General features: G+C 39.2%; 1 protein-coding gene across 4 annotated transcripts in view; it reads left to right on the forward strand.

Annotated features, from left to right (window-relative positions):
• The window catches only part of dennd1a.S (DENN domain containing 1A S homeolog), a 486,461-nt gene that overhangs the window by 406,086 nt on the left and 64,282 nt on the right, over window positions 1-16,093 (forward strand). For all 4 annotated transcript variants that reach the window (XM_018232034.2, XM_018232036.2, XM_018232035.2 and 1 more), the window contains exons 18-19: window positions 2,233-2,289; window positions 4,138-4,257. In XM_018232034.2, coding sequence (XP_018087523.1) covers window positions 2,233-2,289; window positions 4,138-4,257 — 177 coding nt within the window. The remainder of the gene's footprint in view (window positions 1-2,232; window positions 2,290-4,137; window positions 4,258-16,093) is intronic.

Consider the following 16,093-nt stretch of genomic DNA (forward strand, 5'->3'; position numbering starts at 1 on the left):
GGTAAAACCTTTTTGGTTCAATAGAAGTGTTGGTGTTGAGGTGGGTAAGAAAAGACGTGCTTTTAAGACTTTCAAGTTAGCTGGGACAGCTGAATCTTTTATAAGGTACAAGGAGGCCAATAAATCATGCAAAGAATCTATAAGACAAGCTAAAATTGATATGGAAAAGGATATTGCATCAAGCAGCAAAAAAAATTCAAAATTATTTTTTAAAAATGTTAATAGTAAAAAAATGAAGCAGGAAGGGGAGGGAACTTTACTATCAGAGGGGGGTCAGCTGGTTGATGAAAACAAAATTAAAGCGCAGATTCTGAACTCCTATTTTTCATCTGTTTACACAAATGAGGAACCAGTTAATGAAGGTTTACTTCTTAATAGTCCCAATTCTAGTAATACAACTAATGATGCATGGTTCACACATGAGGAAATTCAAAAGAGACTAGAACATGTTAAGATAAACAAAGGTCCGGGGCCAGATGGTATTCATCCCAGGGTACGTAGCAAGCTTAGCTCTGTGATTGCCAAACCTCTTTACTTAATTTTTCAGGATTCATTGAGGTCTGGCATAGTGCAGAGAGACTGGCGAATTGTGGTGCCTCTATTCAAAAAAGGACCCCGTTCTCAGCCTCAAAACTATAGGCCAGTTAGTCTGACGTCAGTGGTAGGAAAGCTTTTTGAAGGGTTAATAAAGGATAAGATATTGGACTTTATAGCAAATCATGATACTATGATTGTATGCCAGCATGGTTTTATGCGTAATAGATCTTGTCAGACTAACTTAATTTCTTTTTATGAGAAGGTAAGCAGGGACCTCAATTCTAGGATGGCAGTGGATGTGATTTACTTAGACTTTGCTAAAGTATTTGATACAGTGCCACACAAAAGGTTACTGGTTAAATTAAGGAATGTTGGCCTGGAGCATAGTATTTGTACCTGGATAGAGAACTGGCTCAAAGATAGACTACAAAGAGTGGTGGTAAATGGAACATTTTCTTTTCGCAGGGCTCTGTACTAGGGCCCTTGCTTTTCAACTTGTTTATTAATGACCTGGAGGTGGGCCATTGAAAGTACTGTTTCTATTTTTGCAGATGATACTAAATTGTGCAGAACTATAGGTTCCATGCAGGATGCTGCCACTTTGCAGAGTGATCTGTCTAGGTTGGGAAACTGGACGGCAATCTGGAAAATGAGGTTCAATGTTGATAAATGCAAGGTTATGCACTTTGGCAAAAAAAATATAAATGCAAGTTATACACTAAATGGCAGTGTGTTGGGAGTTTCCTTAAATGAGAAGTATCTAGGGGTTTTTTTTGTATTCAAAGAAAATTTTTATTCACGTAGAATAGGTAAGCATACAGTAAACATATATGAAAGAATCACATCTGTTCAACAGTCAGATATGTTAGCATACAAAGCACCAGTAATACAGTTCTGAAAGGTGACTAGAACCATTAACGTCACAGGAGAGTATCTAGGGTTTTTTGTAGATAACAAGTTGTCTAATTCTGGCCAGTTTCATTCTGTGGCTACTAAAGCAAATAAAGTTCTGTCTTGCATAAAAAAGGCATCAACTCAAGGGATGAAAACATAATTATGCCTCTTTATAGGTCCCTGGTGAGGCCTCATCTGGAGTATGTGGTGCAGTTTTGGACTCCAGTCCTTAAGAGGGAAATAAATGAGCTGGAGAGAGTGCAGAGACTAAGTGCAACTAAATTGGTTTGATGGATGGAAGACTTAAATTATGAGGGTAGACTGTCACGGTTGTGGTTGTTTTCTCTGGAAAAAAGGCGCTTGCGAGGGGACATGATTACACTTTACAAGTACATTAGAGGACATTATAGGCAAAAAGCAGGGGACCTTTTTACCCATAAAGTGGATCACCGTACCAGAGGCCACCCCTTTAGAAGAAAAGAACTTTCATTTGAAGCAACGTAGGGGGTTCTTCACAGTCAGGACAGTGAGGTTGTGGATGATGTTGTGATGGCTGATTCAGTTAATGCCTTTAAGAATGGCTTGGATGATTTTTGGGACAGACATAATATCAAAGGCTATTGTGATACTAAACTCTATAGTTAGTATAGGTATGGGTATTTATAATTTATAAAGTGTATGGATGCTGGGTTTTCATTTGGAGGGGTTGAACTTGATGGACTTTGTCTTTTTTCAACCCAATTTAACTATGTAATGTAAAGAGGGCAGATCACAATTTAATCTCACATTTATGTCTTGCAGGCTAAAGATCATGCGAAAATGGGAATCAAAGAGGTGAAAAACCGATTGAAACAGAAGGTACTTAAAATGTTTTTTTTATTTATTATAGATATATACATATCACATAAGAAATGGAGGCACCAACCTTTTGATCTCATTAGAAAAGAGTTTTTTTTAAAATCTCTTTATTGCTTACAATACACCATGTGCCCCTTACTCTTCTTCTTCAAGGTCACATATTGTATATTCTGGCGTTCTTTTGCATAGTATGTAAACACCAGTAATTAATGCACTTATGTTTTACTACTAGTAATTAAGGATTTTATTGTTCTTGCTTTTGCTTATTACTGAGTAATTATGACAGAGATCTAATCTATGGTATGAAAAAATAAAGAAAGGTTAAATACAAGTTATTTTTAAGGGGAAACACATTTATGATGTAAAAACTGGGAGTAAAAAGCAAAGTTAGTTCATAAATATTCAGAGTTTCCCCATAGACATCTTAAGCTGCATACATATTTATTCTCTGGGAAAAAAAGTATTTTTAAGGGTGATTTGAAGGTTTAAGCTGTCCAGTGGTTGCCCCTCTGTCCCCCCACAGACCCAATACCCCCACATAGAGGCCAAGTGGCTGTTTGCCATCCCTGCTAGCCCACTGGGTGCTGCTGCCTGAATATTCTTGAAATCTCTAGCTAATAATAGTGTTCATTTATGACCACAAGTGCAGAGGGCAACTTGTACTTTTTCCAGCAGTCAGTTGTGCATAAAACCACTTTCATTAGGTACTTCAGGGCATCAAAATGCATTCTTCCCACTTAGGGGGTTATTTAACATAATCCGAATTTATCTCATTATTTTCTGAAATATAGTCCGACCAAATCCACAAGGGTTATTTCCCCTTATTTATCAATTCATTTTTCAGAAAAATTCCAGTTCAGGAATAAAACTCGAAAAATTTGTGAAAATTGTATGAAAATTCGAACCCTACGAATTTTTGGATTTTCCATCCGAAAATTTTGGGGATTTTTTCAGATTTTTGCCTGAAAACCACAAAATTTTAGGATTATTGCACAAAACCCAGTGCAGATCAAGATATCTTCGACACTTCTCCCATTGACTTAAAATACAATCTCGACAGGTGAAATGTTGGATTTTTGAATTTGGACTTTTTCCTAGGGGTATAATAAATCTCGAAAAATTAACGTTTTATTTTCACACAAAAAATCAGATTTTATAGTTAAAAAACTCGAATGGTCAAGTTTTTGGCATTTGAACTTTAATAAATAACTCCCTTATAGTTGCACTCTGTGATGCTCAGTCATATCTGCTATTCACTCCGTATTAGGTGCTGCTGTACCTATTGATGCATGGGAATCCAGGACCTACCACCACCTCCTGACCAGCAGCAACCAAATAATTGGATACATACATCACTCACACATGCCGAATACCAGAAATAACACCAGATAGACTTCCTAAATATTCAGTGTAACTACAGTTATGATTCCACACCCCTTTGCAGCCACAAAAACACTAGAATTCTGGGGAAAACACTGCATTGTGGGGGGGGGGGAAATAGCAAATGTGCTTGAAATTGCATTTTTCTTACTGCACTTTTGGATGTAAAAAACCCCTAATGTTTTTGTCAACCAAAGCAAGATCATAATTGGATTGTGAGGTGTGTGTGTGTATGAATAGAATCAGACAGTGGGGCTAAAGATACAAAATGATGTTGCAGAGCTAAATAAATCTGGTGAAAACCATCACCATGACAGAATATTGACCAAGTGCCATTACTATTTATAATTTGATATCTATCAATTTCCCCACATCTTGAAAGGAGACTAAATTGACATTATTTAGTTATCTGACTTGGGAAAGTGTAGACTGGTGTCCAATATAGTTTTCACTTTGTAATTTCTTAAGGATATGGCTGAAAATGGATTTTCTACGGCTACAGAAGAGCCTCTCCCTCAAATATCCCCTTCATCTATTGAAAAAAAAAGAGGAGAGGAAAGAAGACCAATCACAGTGCATTTTGGACAGGTATGTCACTGGTTTAGTTTCTTACTATAATTTAGATAAAAAAAACACAGCCCGAGGTAGTCATGCTTATGAGGCGGGATCAATTTAAGGAATTAAAATGTAAAACAGCAAGTTCAGTCTGTAAAATACTTTTTCTCACGGCAAGTTCATGCTTTGAAGAACAGTATGCTACTAATGGCTTCCTTTTCTAGCATATTTTGCCAATGGCAGTAAATGTAGGATATTTTAAACTTGTAAACATACTGGCTATTTCATGAAAATAGAAAAAAAATATTTTTCCATTGGTGTAGACAGAATTATTCACAATAGAAATGAACAATGAAATTAAATCTTTTGCCATCATACTAACTTTGAAATTTTAACACACGTTTGAGAGTAGTAGCACCAATGCCAAGGAAGTTTTCAGCTCTTTCCAGGAATATAGTAGCAGTGGTTGGATTTTTTAAGTCAGGTGGAAGTGGAATTGTGAACCTGTTGGGGTTGAAAGAGGGAAATATACTTCTAAGCAGCCATATTTCCTATACCTTAGTTTAGAGTAAATCTGTCAGTAGCGTACTTGTGAAAGAGTAGATTTCCTTGTGCAGCGTGTAATTTGGATCAGCAGAGCATTTACATAGTCTTAGGACCCCAATGCACAACTGCAGGCAACAAATCTCTCGAAAATGCTTCTCTGTTCGCTATAATTGAAATCAGGATGGAAACACCTACATGTCGCTTCGTTCTTCAGGATGCGTAGGGTTTTACTCACCCACAGTCATTCAGTATTAGTGTGTGCAACAAATCTCCCCATCGGCCATCACCCATAGAGAAGTTAAATCCAGTTTGGATGGGTATTTTACTCTCCCATCCAGATAAGACAGCTGTTGAGAAGCTGTTCATCCACTGGGTCAATCTAATTTTTTGTTATTTGTTACTGCCGAGACATCTTAGACCAACCAGTGGCTTTTGGCAGCATGTCGCCAGGGCTGTATTTACATAGCAGGCACCCCTGGTCTGCTGCTGTTTATTGCCCCCATTGTCTCCCCTACCTTTGTGCACATGTTCAAATTTTCAGCATGGGGTCTGGGGTGCCGGGGACTGGTGCACAGGATATTTTAAAAAGCATTGTATCTCCTGCAAATCCCCAGTGCCTCCTGAACCAATGTGGGTGTGGTTGGACTGCATGCTGCCCCCCTAAAATTCTGCCGCCCTAGGCCCGGGCCTTTCCACAAATCCGGGCCTGCGTGTTGCTCAACACCCCCTTGGATGTTGCTCCCAGTGGCCTCAAAGCATGGGCTTATTTTTGAATTCCAGGCTTGGAGGTAAGTTTTAGTTGCAGAAAAACCAGCTGCCAAATAGAGCCTCCTTCAGGCTGCCAGTTCACATAGGTACTACCAAATAGCCAATCACAGCCCTTATTTGGCACTCCAGGAACTTTTTGCATGCACTTGTTGCTCCCCACTTTTTTCACATATGTATGTGGCTCATGGGTAAAAAATAAAAGTTGCCACTTTACTACCTAAAAGCATTTTGTATTAGCAAATAAAATAGTGCAGTCCATTTCTTATGCATGTGTTATGCATGTGTTAGCTACCTCTTTTTCATAAATCCGTGCTGTAAAAAAATGGGATTAGTTGTAAATTATGTACAGTTGAATTGTCTTTACTCCTTTGCTGATTGTAAAAAATAAATAAATACACCCCCAACCCCATTCTTGTATTATGAACTCAATTGGCAATCCAAAGCTATGAATTCTTGTTTCTCACTGCACAAGGAAAGGAACAAACAGTCTTGGACAACACACAGCATTTTAATGTCATCATTAGCCACGCTTGTTTTAAAAGTCAGGAAACATCTCCGCTCTCATGAATCGAGGACGCAATTAAAGAAAGAGAAATGCTATGCGGTTTTGCAGCTTGTGCGCAGTGAGAAGGAAGGAGTCCCACTCTCCACTTCTCACTTTTTTTTTACATATCTCTTGGCATTATGCTAGTTTATGTAGAAGAGGCAGATTTTTTTTTTTCTAATGCATGCATGTGGATTAAGGTCAAGCCCTGTGTATCACTAATGCAGTTTTCCTGGCTCTACGACTGCAGCTTGTGAATACAGCAACAGCAGTAAGATGCCTTAATTGAGACACGCTGTCAGAGTGACAAACACATTTGCATACACTCTATTTATTCTCTCTGGAAAGGTCTGCAGGCTGCTGTTGCTTGAACATTTTTAATCAGCTTTTCTGTAAGTGAGCCGGCAGCTAGCTGTCCTAGTCCTGGCTGCTTCTTTATTATTTGACAGGTTAACTAGATGGGAGAGGGGGAGGATGGGCGTTTGGGGGTTCAAACATATCTATATTCTATTCATTTTTTGTTTTAAACCGCTAAACTTAACAGCACAATGGAAGAACCATAGTACAGTGTAGCAATTAGAATCTGTTATTAATACTTACTGTGTAATTATCATTGTTACTTTTGTGTGCACAGCATATATATATATATATATATATATATATATATATATATATATATATATATATATATATATACACACAAACGCATTTTATACACACATAGGATTGCAAATGCAATTATTTTATCAAACGGGAATTGCCCTATTTATTCAGTCAAGTGGGATTTATTTTTTTTCAAATAAAAAGTAAAAAAGCATAGTTTATTGTGTGACCATGTTCTCATCTACTCATGCACTATACGTATTATATATGCAGCATGCATGTATAATATATAAGGGGCTTTACATATCCAGTTAATTATTATATCCTTGAATATGTCATTCGACAAAGGTACATGGTTTCTTTGCAACTTCAGAAGCATGCATAGAGCTCACATTCATATTCACACTTCTTTGACATTCTGTAATATGTTCATATGCAAAAACAATCCTCTGCTGTTCGTGGGGGCTTTGCTCAAAATGTTTCCATCTTCTGCATTCCAGCCAGTATCATCATTTAGTTACATGGTAATTTTAGTTGAAACCTTTCAACTCTTTAGGTTGATCCAGGAAAGACTCAGACTGTCCATCTACAAGTTCAGTCTCATAGGGATATAAAACTACTTTCTAGCCCCAGAATGTTATGCATTGCAAAATATTCACCGGCAGTAGCGTAACTAGAGGGGGACGGGCCCTGGTGCGTGACGTGCAGCCAGGCCCCGCCCCCTCTGTACGGCCGCATTTTCAGTGGCGCACGGGCTGCCGGGGGGGCCCTGAGGCTCCCCCGATAGTTCTGCCACTGTTCACCGGAACTTTACTGTTACATTGTATCACAACAAGACAATTATTGCATTTGAACATGGTAATTTTGTTTCAAAAATGAGTCTAACATATAAGTCTTCAATTACCTATAAACAAAAAAAAAAAAAAAAAACTCTCACCATCTGGCCACTTTCCTTTATAAAGGCAAGCGACATCTTGCTGACATGTAATATTTGTGGTATAACGCTACAAGTCCAATACAAGGATCAACCCTGAAAGCACCAGGGAACCCAAGAGAGTTTTGGGGCCCTTACTAATTATAATATATTTTTGTGAATGCAGCCATGTTCTTAAAGTTCTAGGAAATCTAAAAATCATTTCTGGTTACACCAGGGCCGGACCTAGGGGTAAGCAGAAGATACACCTGCCAAGGGCGCAGTGATGGGGCTGGGGGGGGGGGTTGCTTGGCACGTACCCGTTGAAAGGTTTTCTGCCTACCCCTAGTCCATGTTTGCTCGCCTCTGACACTTTCCATTCCCCCTCTGTCACTCTCTCTTCCCCTCTTTCACTCTCTCCTCCCCTCTGCCATTCTCTTCCTTCCCTTGCTCTCCTCTCCCTACCCTGTCCTCCCCTTTGTCTTCATTCCCTTTTACAGTGCTTAAGCACGCAGATTCACAGTCGTGGGTGCACACTCTGGGGGCTCGGTTGTGTGGGGAGTGTCGTGGCCGGCAAGGTTGCCTAGGGTGCCTGGTCGGCTTGAGCCGGCCCTGGGTTACATCTGTGTCTATTAATGTTTGGTACTATTCTGTTGACAATTATGGAGTCACAACTGTCTGTGCACCAAACGCATCAATATTGAAGATGCATAGTAATAAAGGACTCTGTGTAAATTAAAAAAGAAGTGACATAGGTAAAGTGAAAAGAGTATAAGGACAGCCTAGGTTCATCACTCTGAGCCTTAAGCTAGGAGTAGGAACATGAACTATTGTTAAGTAGAAAAGTGCTTTGCACCCATAGACATCACTCCAAAAACATTAATTCCAAAAATATCCAATCTTTGTTCATCCATTTAAAGACAGTTCAGAGTCACTTACAAACTAAGGAACCAAACAAATAACGCATTATGTAGCCCTACAGCCACTTCTTCGAGCTGCGAAATGTGTTAAGTGTGTTGTAAGCGATTCTGAACTGTTTTAAAGGGATGAATAAAGATTGGATTTTTTTAATTGAAACTCTTCTTTCGTGGTGCTCCGTCTCTCATATGGATTGAATTTATCTGGATGCCATCCGGGGACAGGACCTCATGCTGTTGCACACAAAGGTAGAATCTAGTGTTCTCCCTGACTTTTCTTATTTAGAATCACTCTAAAAACAGGCTTATATATATAAAATAAATAGCATATTGTGCAAGTCATCATTACAGTCTTATGCCCTTTGTGCTCTCCTAAGCATACTATGAATAATGTGGTTAAAAAAGCTCATGGAAGTGCCAAGTCCTTCTCTATGAAACACACAGACCAGTGGTTAGGATAATTGGCTGTCCAACTGGACGGTCAGATAGATAGTGGTGTCATATGGTTACATAGTTACACAGTAGTTGAAGTTGAAAGATGTCTCCTAAAGGGTGTCCCCATGTCCTCTAGAATGATCTGCTGATTATGGCATTGAGTGTGGTCCTCATATATTTATACATAGTTATCATATCTCCGTTTCAGTGCCCCTTCTCCAATTAAACAATCCCCAGCTTTTCCATACCATGCAATATCTGATATCCCGCATCGCTCACCTGCTCATCGCTCATCTTTAGAGAATAGTGGAAGCTCTGTAACCAATTCTCCTCCACAAGCGCACCCATCACCAGATCTGGATGCGAGGGCCCAACAGGTCACCGCACAGGTACTTTCCCAACAGCTGAGATTATTACAAGAGAGCATTACAGCAGACATATCACATACGGTCTCAAACGCAATCTCCATTGCACTTAAGGAGATTCAGAGATGTTACAGATTTGGGGCAACGCACAGATAAGTTGGAGGTTTACACAGATGATATGGCACAGAAACGTTCACAGTTAGAGCAGGAGAATGGGGCAATACTCCTGTTGAAACATACATGTGAGGATCTGGAAAACAGATCCAGGAGGCAAAACCTCCGCTTTAGGGGTATACCAGAGGATATAGGGGCCCCCGAGATCCTCAAATTCTTACATGATTTATTTTGCACCGTGTGCCCAGATACGCCAATAGATTTATGGACACTGGATAGGGCCCATCGCTCCCTGGCCCCTAAGCCGCCAGCCACTAAACCTCCACATGATATAATAGTGCGGTTTCATTATTACAAAGGCAAAGAAGCCATAGCTACCGCCTCACATGACTCCAACATAGTAGAATTCCGCAACCACAGGATACAAGTATTCACTGATTCATCCCCAGTCAATCTGTTGAAAACCTCAGGCTAGTTACACGACAGCCGTGGGAGCACAAGATACCATATCTCTGGGGTTTCCCTTTTAAAATGGTGGTAAATCAACGCGGACAGACATATATTCTACAAAACCCAGACAATAGTAGAAAATTTCTTGCGGCCCTAGGTATAGTATCAAATTAAGCCAAATCAACAACTTCTACAACTCAACCCAGTCCAAACTGGTCTAAGGTTTCCAGCCCATCAAAAGACCCCCGGCGGGGGGGAGGGGGGATATGAGCCCGCAAAGACAGTTTATTTTTTATATAGTTTTTTTTCTCCCTGTTATTTGTTGTAATTTTGTCTCCACGCCCGATGTAGTTTTAAACTCAAGGAGAAGCCAATCTGTCTTCAGTAGTCTCATACAGGTTCTGACATTACCAATCCTGTGGCAAACATCTCAGTCAATACTGGGGGTGAATTTGATCCTCGCTAAAAGCACATAAAACAACCATCAGAAGACATATTATTTCCCTGACCACCCACAAAAAGATGCAATTCAAACAAACCCAATGCAAGCTCCAAATGTGAAAATGTATATAACCAAACTAAGACTGACTCTCTCTTAACCCGGATTCCAAACCTCGGAAATGAGCTGCGCTTACTTAAACATAAGTAGAGAAAGCGATCCTGTGGACAAAACAGAAATATTATAAACAACATAGCCTTCTGGCTAGGAAATTAAAGGACCTCAGGAGCCAATCCCAAATCACATCTATTAAAACATCCTCAGGACAGCTTACATACAAACCAGATCAGATTTATGCTTTATGCCCTGAGGATTGAGCCTCTAGCTGCTGCCATCAGGAATTCCACAGACATTACAGGTATTAAGATGTCCTCAAATTGCTCCAAAATTGCGTTATTTGCAGACGATGTTCTTCTGACATTAGGCAACCCTTTGTTTTCCCTTCCATCCCTTCATAACCTCCTAGCTCAATATGCTACTTTATCAGGCTATAAAATAAACATAACCAAAACAGAGACATTGGCTTTGAACTTATCCCACATATTATGGAAACACTTCAAACCAAGTTCAAATACAAATGGAAAAAAGCCACATCAAAACTTCAATCCACTTTATACCCAACAGGCTATTATGCCTCTCATGCTAAAAAGAGAGCAGGGTTTGCAAAAATAACCCACAAGGATTGCCCTTTCGTGGCAGAAAGGATACACCAGGATCCACTAGGCCACTACTTGGTGCTTCAAGGGAAATACATTGATATTCCCCTGAATCGAATTAATATATATGCCCCTAACAGGAGTCAAGTTAGATTCCTATGAAAAGTTCTGGATAAATTCTTCACGCAGCCTAATATATACACTATAGTTGGGGGAGACTTCAATCTTGTTTTTTCTCAACGAATGGACAGATCTCAACAGTCAACAGATCAATCGTGCCATTCACATTCAAGATAATTATTCTGTTTATTAAAGGAAAACTATACCCCCAAAATGAATACTTAGGCAACAGATAGTTTATATCAAATTGAATGACATATTAAAGAATCTTACCAAACTGGAATATATATTTAAGTAAATATTGCCCTTTTACATCTCTTGCCTTGAACCACCATTTTGTGACTCTATCTGTGCTGCCTCAGAGATCACCTGACCAGAAATACTACAACACTAACTGTAACAGGAAAAAGTGAGGAAGCAAAAGGCAGAACTCCATCTGTTAATTGGCTCATGTGACCTTACATGTGGTTTGTATGTGTGCACAGTGAATCCACGATCCCAGGGGGCGGCCCTTATTTTTTAAAATGTCAATTTTCTATTTATGATTACCCAATGGCACATACTACTAAAAAAGTATATTATTATGATAATGGTTCATTTACATGAAGCAGGGTTTTACATATGAGCTGTTTTACTCAGTATCTTTTAATAGAGACCTACAGTGTTTGGGGGGTATAGTTTTCCTTTAAGGAATACATTACTATTTGATTCTTGGCGAATTAACCACCCAAACGACCGTCAGTATACCTTTTACTCAAACCCCCACAAAATCCACACCCGTATAGATTACTTTTTTGTCTCCCATCCATGTTTAAATTTAGATTTTTCAACAGACATCTATCCAATCACCTGGTCACACCATTCTCCTATAAGCCTCTCTTTAACGTGTACTCCACCGATGCGAGAACCGCATTGGAAGTTGAATGAAACTATGTTTCATGACTTAGATACACGTAAAAACATAGAGATGGCAATAAAGGAATACTTCTAAATCAATGAAGCTTCAACTACCTCTTTGCCCATTCTTTGGGAAGCACATAAAACAACCATCAGAAGACATATTATTTCCCTGACCACCCACAAAAAGATGCAATTCAAACAAACCCAATGCAAGCTCCAAATGTGAAAATGTATATAACCAAACTAAGACTGACTCTCTCTTAACCCGGATTCCAAACCTCGGAAATGAGCTGCGCTTACTTAAACATAAGTAGAGAAAGCGATCCTGTGGACAAAACAGAAATATTATAAACAACATAGCCTTCTGGCTAGGAAATTAAAGGACCTCAGGAGCCAATCCCAAATCACATCTATTAAAACATCCTCAGGACAGCTTACATACAAACCAGATCAGATTTATGCTTTATGCCCTGAGGATTGAGCCTCTAGCTGCTGCCATCAGGAATTCCACAGACATTACAGGTATTAAGATGTCCTCAAATTGCTCCAAAATTGCGTTATTTGCAGACGATGTTCTTCTGACATTAGGCAACCCTTTGTTTTCCCTTCCATCCCTTCATAACCTCCTAGCTCAATATGCTACTTTATCAGGCTATAAAATAAACATAACCAAAACAGAGACATTGGCTTTGAACTTATCCCACATATTATGGAAACACTTCAAACCAAGTTCAAATACAAATGGAAAAAAGACACAGTAACCCATCTCACCCCTAAATACAAGTCCTTGTATATTGCTAACTTTTCTCCATTGATTCGGCAAGTAAAATCACTACTACAAAAATGGACTGAGACATCAATATCCTGGTTTGGCCAAATCTCAGCCATTAAAATGAGTATTCTTCCCAAATTCCTTTACTTATTTGAGACCATACCAGTTGCTATACCCAACAAGATATTCAGAGACATTCAAACAACTCGACATAAATTTATTTGGGCCCGGAAGAGACGCAGAACATCTAAATCCGTCCTTACGATGTCCACAGACCACGGAGGATTAGGGGTACCCTCTATCCAAAGGCACTATGAAGCAGCCCATCTTAGACAGCTTTTAGCATGGTCACAATGGAAACCGATGACTAAATGGGGCCAAATTGAAAATATGCATTCTATAGATAGGCACCTCAACTCACATAATTGCACCACTACCCTCAACACTGTTGAGTTCAGCTACCTTCACTATACGTCTATGGAACAAGTTGAAAATCAAGCAAAATTTAAAATCCCCATACTCCTTAACCACCATCTGCGTTAAAAAACCAGAGTTTCCTCCCTGCCTTAAAGCTGGCCATAGATGTTGAGATTTTTAAAAGATCAGATCCTGATCGTGAGACCACGATCTTCTCGGAACGATCGTACGATCATACGAATTGACCATCAACTAAAAAGACCAATTTGCCAGGAAAACAAAGGGTAGCTGCCTGCTTGGCCCTTCAAACATAGATAGATTGCACTGGGACCGACAAAGATTTTTTGACCTGGCCGATCAATTTCCTGACAGATGTCGGCCGAAAAATCGTAAGATGTACGATCGTTCGAATCCCACTAACCGCACAATAATTTCGAAGGATTGGTCATACTTCCCTAAAATCGGTCGTTCGGCAAGAAGAATCTCTCATTTCTATAACCCGTGGGTGCCAACAAACCTGCAAATCATGCTAAGAAAATAGTATCTTGCATCAAACAAAAGGAACATATATATATAAAATTATGATGTTCTGGTACCACACACCAGACAAGCTAAACAAACTCATCTCCGGAACGCTGGAGACTCTGCGGACAAAGAGGAACCCTAGAACATATATTCTGGAGTTACCCCACGATTCAGCAATATTGGGACAATGTCTCTTCATTATTAAACAAACTCATCCCAGCTCCAGCTAATAAGGACATTACAATCTTTTTGCTAGGATGACCTATTCCCAACTTAACCAAACAGTCCCAAAAATTAGTGAACTATGTACTCACTTCAGACAAGCTGCTTGGATAGCTTGGATACGGAATCAAATGCAGCAACATTTGAAAATATGGGCAATTCGGGAATTTCAAACCTTACCCAGATGTTATACGACTACGGGACAACCCCTAACATTACATATAAGACTACAGACTTATATATCACAGCCAATCAACAGAACAAACTTTTTTTGGTTTCTCCTAGTTTGGAATATTAGGCACAATTTTTACTTCCTATCCCTCCTGCCTGTTTCCCTAATTTCCCCCCCTCCCCTTTCCCCTCCTATCCCCCCCCCCCTATACTTCAGTCTCATAGGCTGCATTTTTTGATATTTTTTAATAGGCTTTACAATTTTGCTTAATGTTATGGCTAATGTTAGCATGTAAAAAAATAAGAAAAAAAAGGATATAAAGCAAAAATAAGGAAAAATTAAAATAACCACTTCAGTTCCAGGTCCGTTTGAGGCTAAAACGCTGTCAGAGATAGTAGGTGTGAGTCTAAGACTACAGAGTTTCTAAATCAAAGCCTACAATTAAAAGAAAATAATGGCTGCAGTATATCAGGAGCATGTGATATATGTATTGGGATCTGGGGCTGAAATTACTGGCCACTTCTGTAGCAAAGGTAATATACATGCAAACAAAAACCTTTCATCTGTGCAGAGGTATGGAGCAAGGCAATTAATAAACTGCTGCACACTGGATATGCTAATCTTCAATCAATCTATTTATATACTGGAGTTAATTTTGAAGCCTCAAATCCTTTTAATCAGTGGCTTTATTAATTGTACCCAAAAGTTACATTCTTCATCTGCAGAATATCCTGTAGTAATTGTGATAGGGAAATTGTACAGCAGCACAGAGGCACTGGTGCATAACTCACCTCCTGACCCAAACGTCCTACAGATAAATAGCTTTAGACTCTTCACACACCAAGGTTTGAATTAACACACTGTGCAAATGTAAACAAATATCCACATAACAAACATATCTAGAATGGAAGATTTAAAGGCCACATAGGATGTATATTATACCCATTCATATCCTTCGGAACAAATAGGCAATGCAGGCTTAGATTTTCTGTATTAGGTTGCACACATGTGAGTAGCATACTTATTTGCTCTCGTTGAATATTCCACCTCAACAGTCATTTTTACTCTGACGCATATTCTTGCTTAACATTTTACAAAGCAATATTCAGATGTTATGATCATTAATTCATCTCAGTATTGGAAATTGGAGCCAAAGGAAAGGAGAACCGTTTTTAATGGGGGAAAAATGCAATGACATAGTGTCTCTCACAGCAATTACCCTTTGTACACATCATTAATACAGAGCTCCTGGGGGAAGTTAAGCAGAGTACAGGTATGGGATCCATTAACCAGAAAGCTCAGAATTATAGAAAAATTTGTCTCCCATAGACTCCATTATAATTAAATAATCCGCATTTTTTAAAGTGATTTCCTTTTTCTCTGTAATAATAAAATAGTACCTTGTACTTGATCCCAACTAAGATGTAATTAATCCTTATTGGAAGCAAAACCAGGTTATTTGGTTTATTTGGGGGCAAATTCATCAAGGGTCGAATATCGAGGGTTAATTAACCCTCGATATTCGACTGGGGAATATCGGTGTCGAAGGAATATCGGGAATATCGAATATCGATGTCGAAGGATTTTGTGCAAATGCTTAGATCGAACGATCGAAGGAATAATAATCGTTCGATCGAACGATTAAATCCTTCGAAACAAACGATTTGAAGGATTTTAATCCAACGATCGAAGGATTATCCTTCGACCAAAAAAAGTTAGGCAAGCCTATGGGGACCTTCCCCATAGGCTAACATTGGGTTCAGTAGCTTTAAGGTGGCGAACTAGGGGGTCGAAGTTTTTTCTTAAAGAGACAGTACTTCAACTATCGAATGGTCGAATAGTCAAACAATTTTTAGTTCGATTCGAAGTCGAAGGTCGGAGTAGCCCATTCAATGGTCGAAGTAGCCAAAAAAACACTTCGAAACACTTCT

Source organism: Xenopus laevis, chromosome 8S, assembly GCF_017654675.1.
Source record: "Xenopus laevis strain J_2021 chromosome 8S, Xenopus_laevis_v10.1, whole genome shotgun sequence".
NCBI classification, from domain to species: Eukaryota; Metazoa; Chordata; class Amphibia; order Anura; family Pipidae; genus Xenopus; species Xenopus laevis.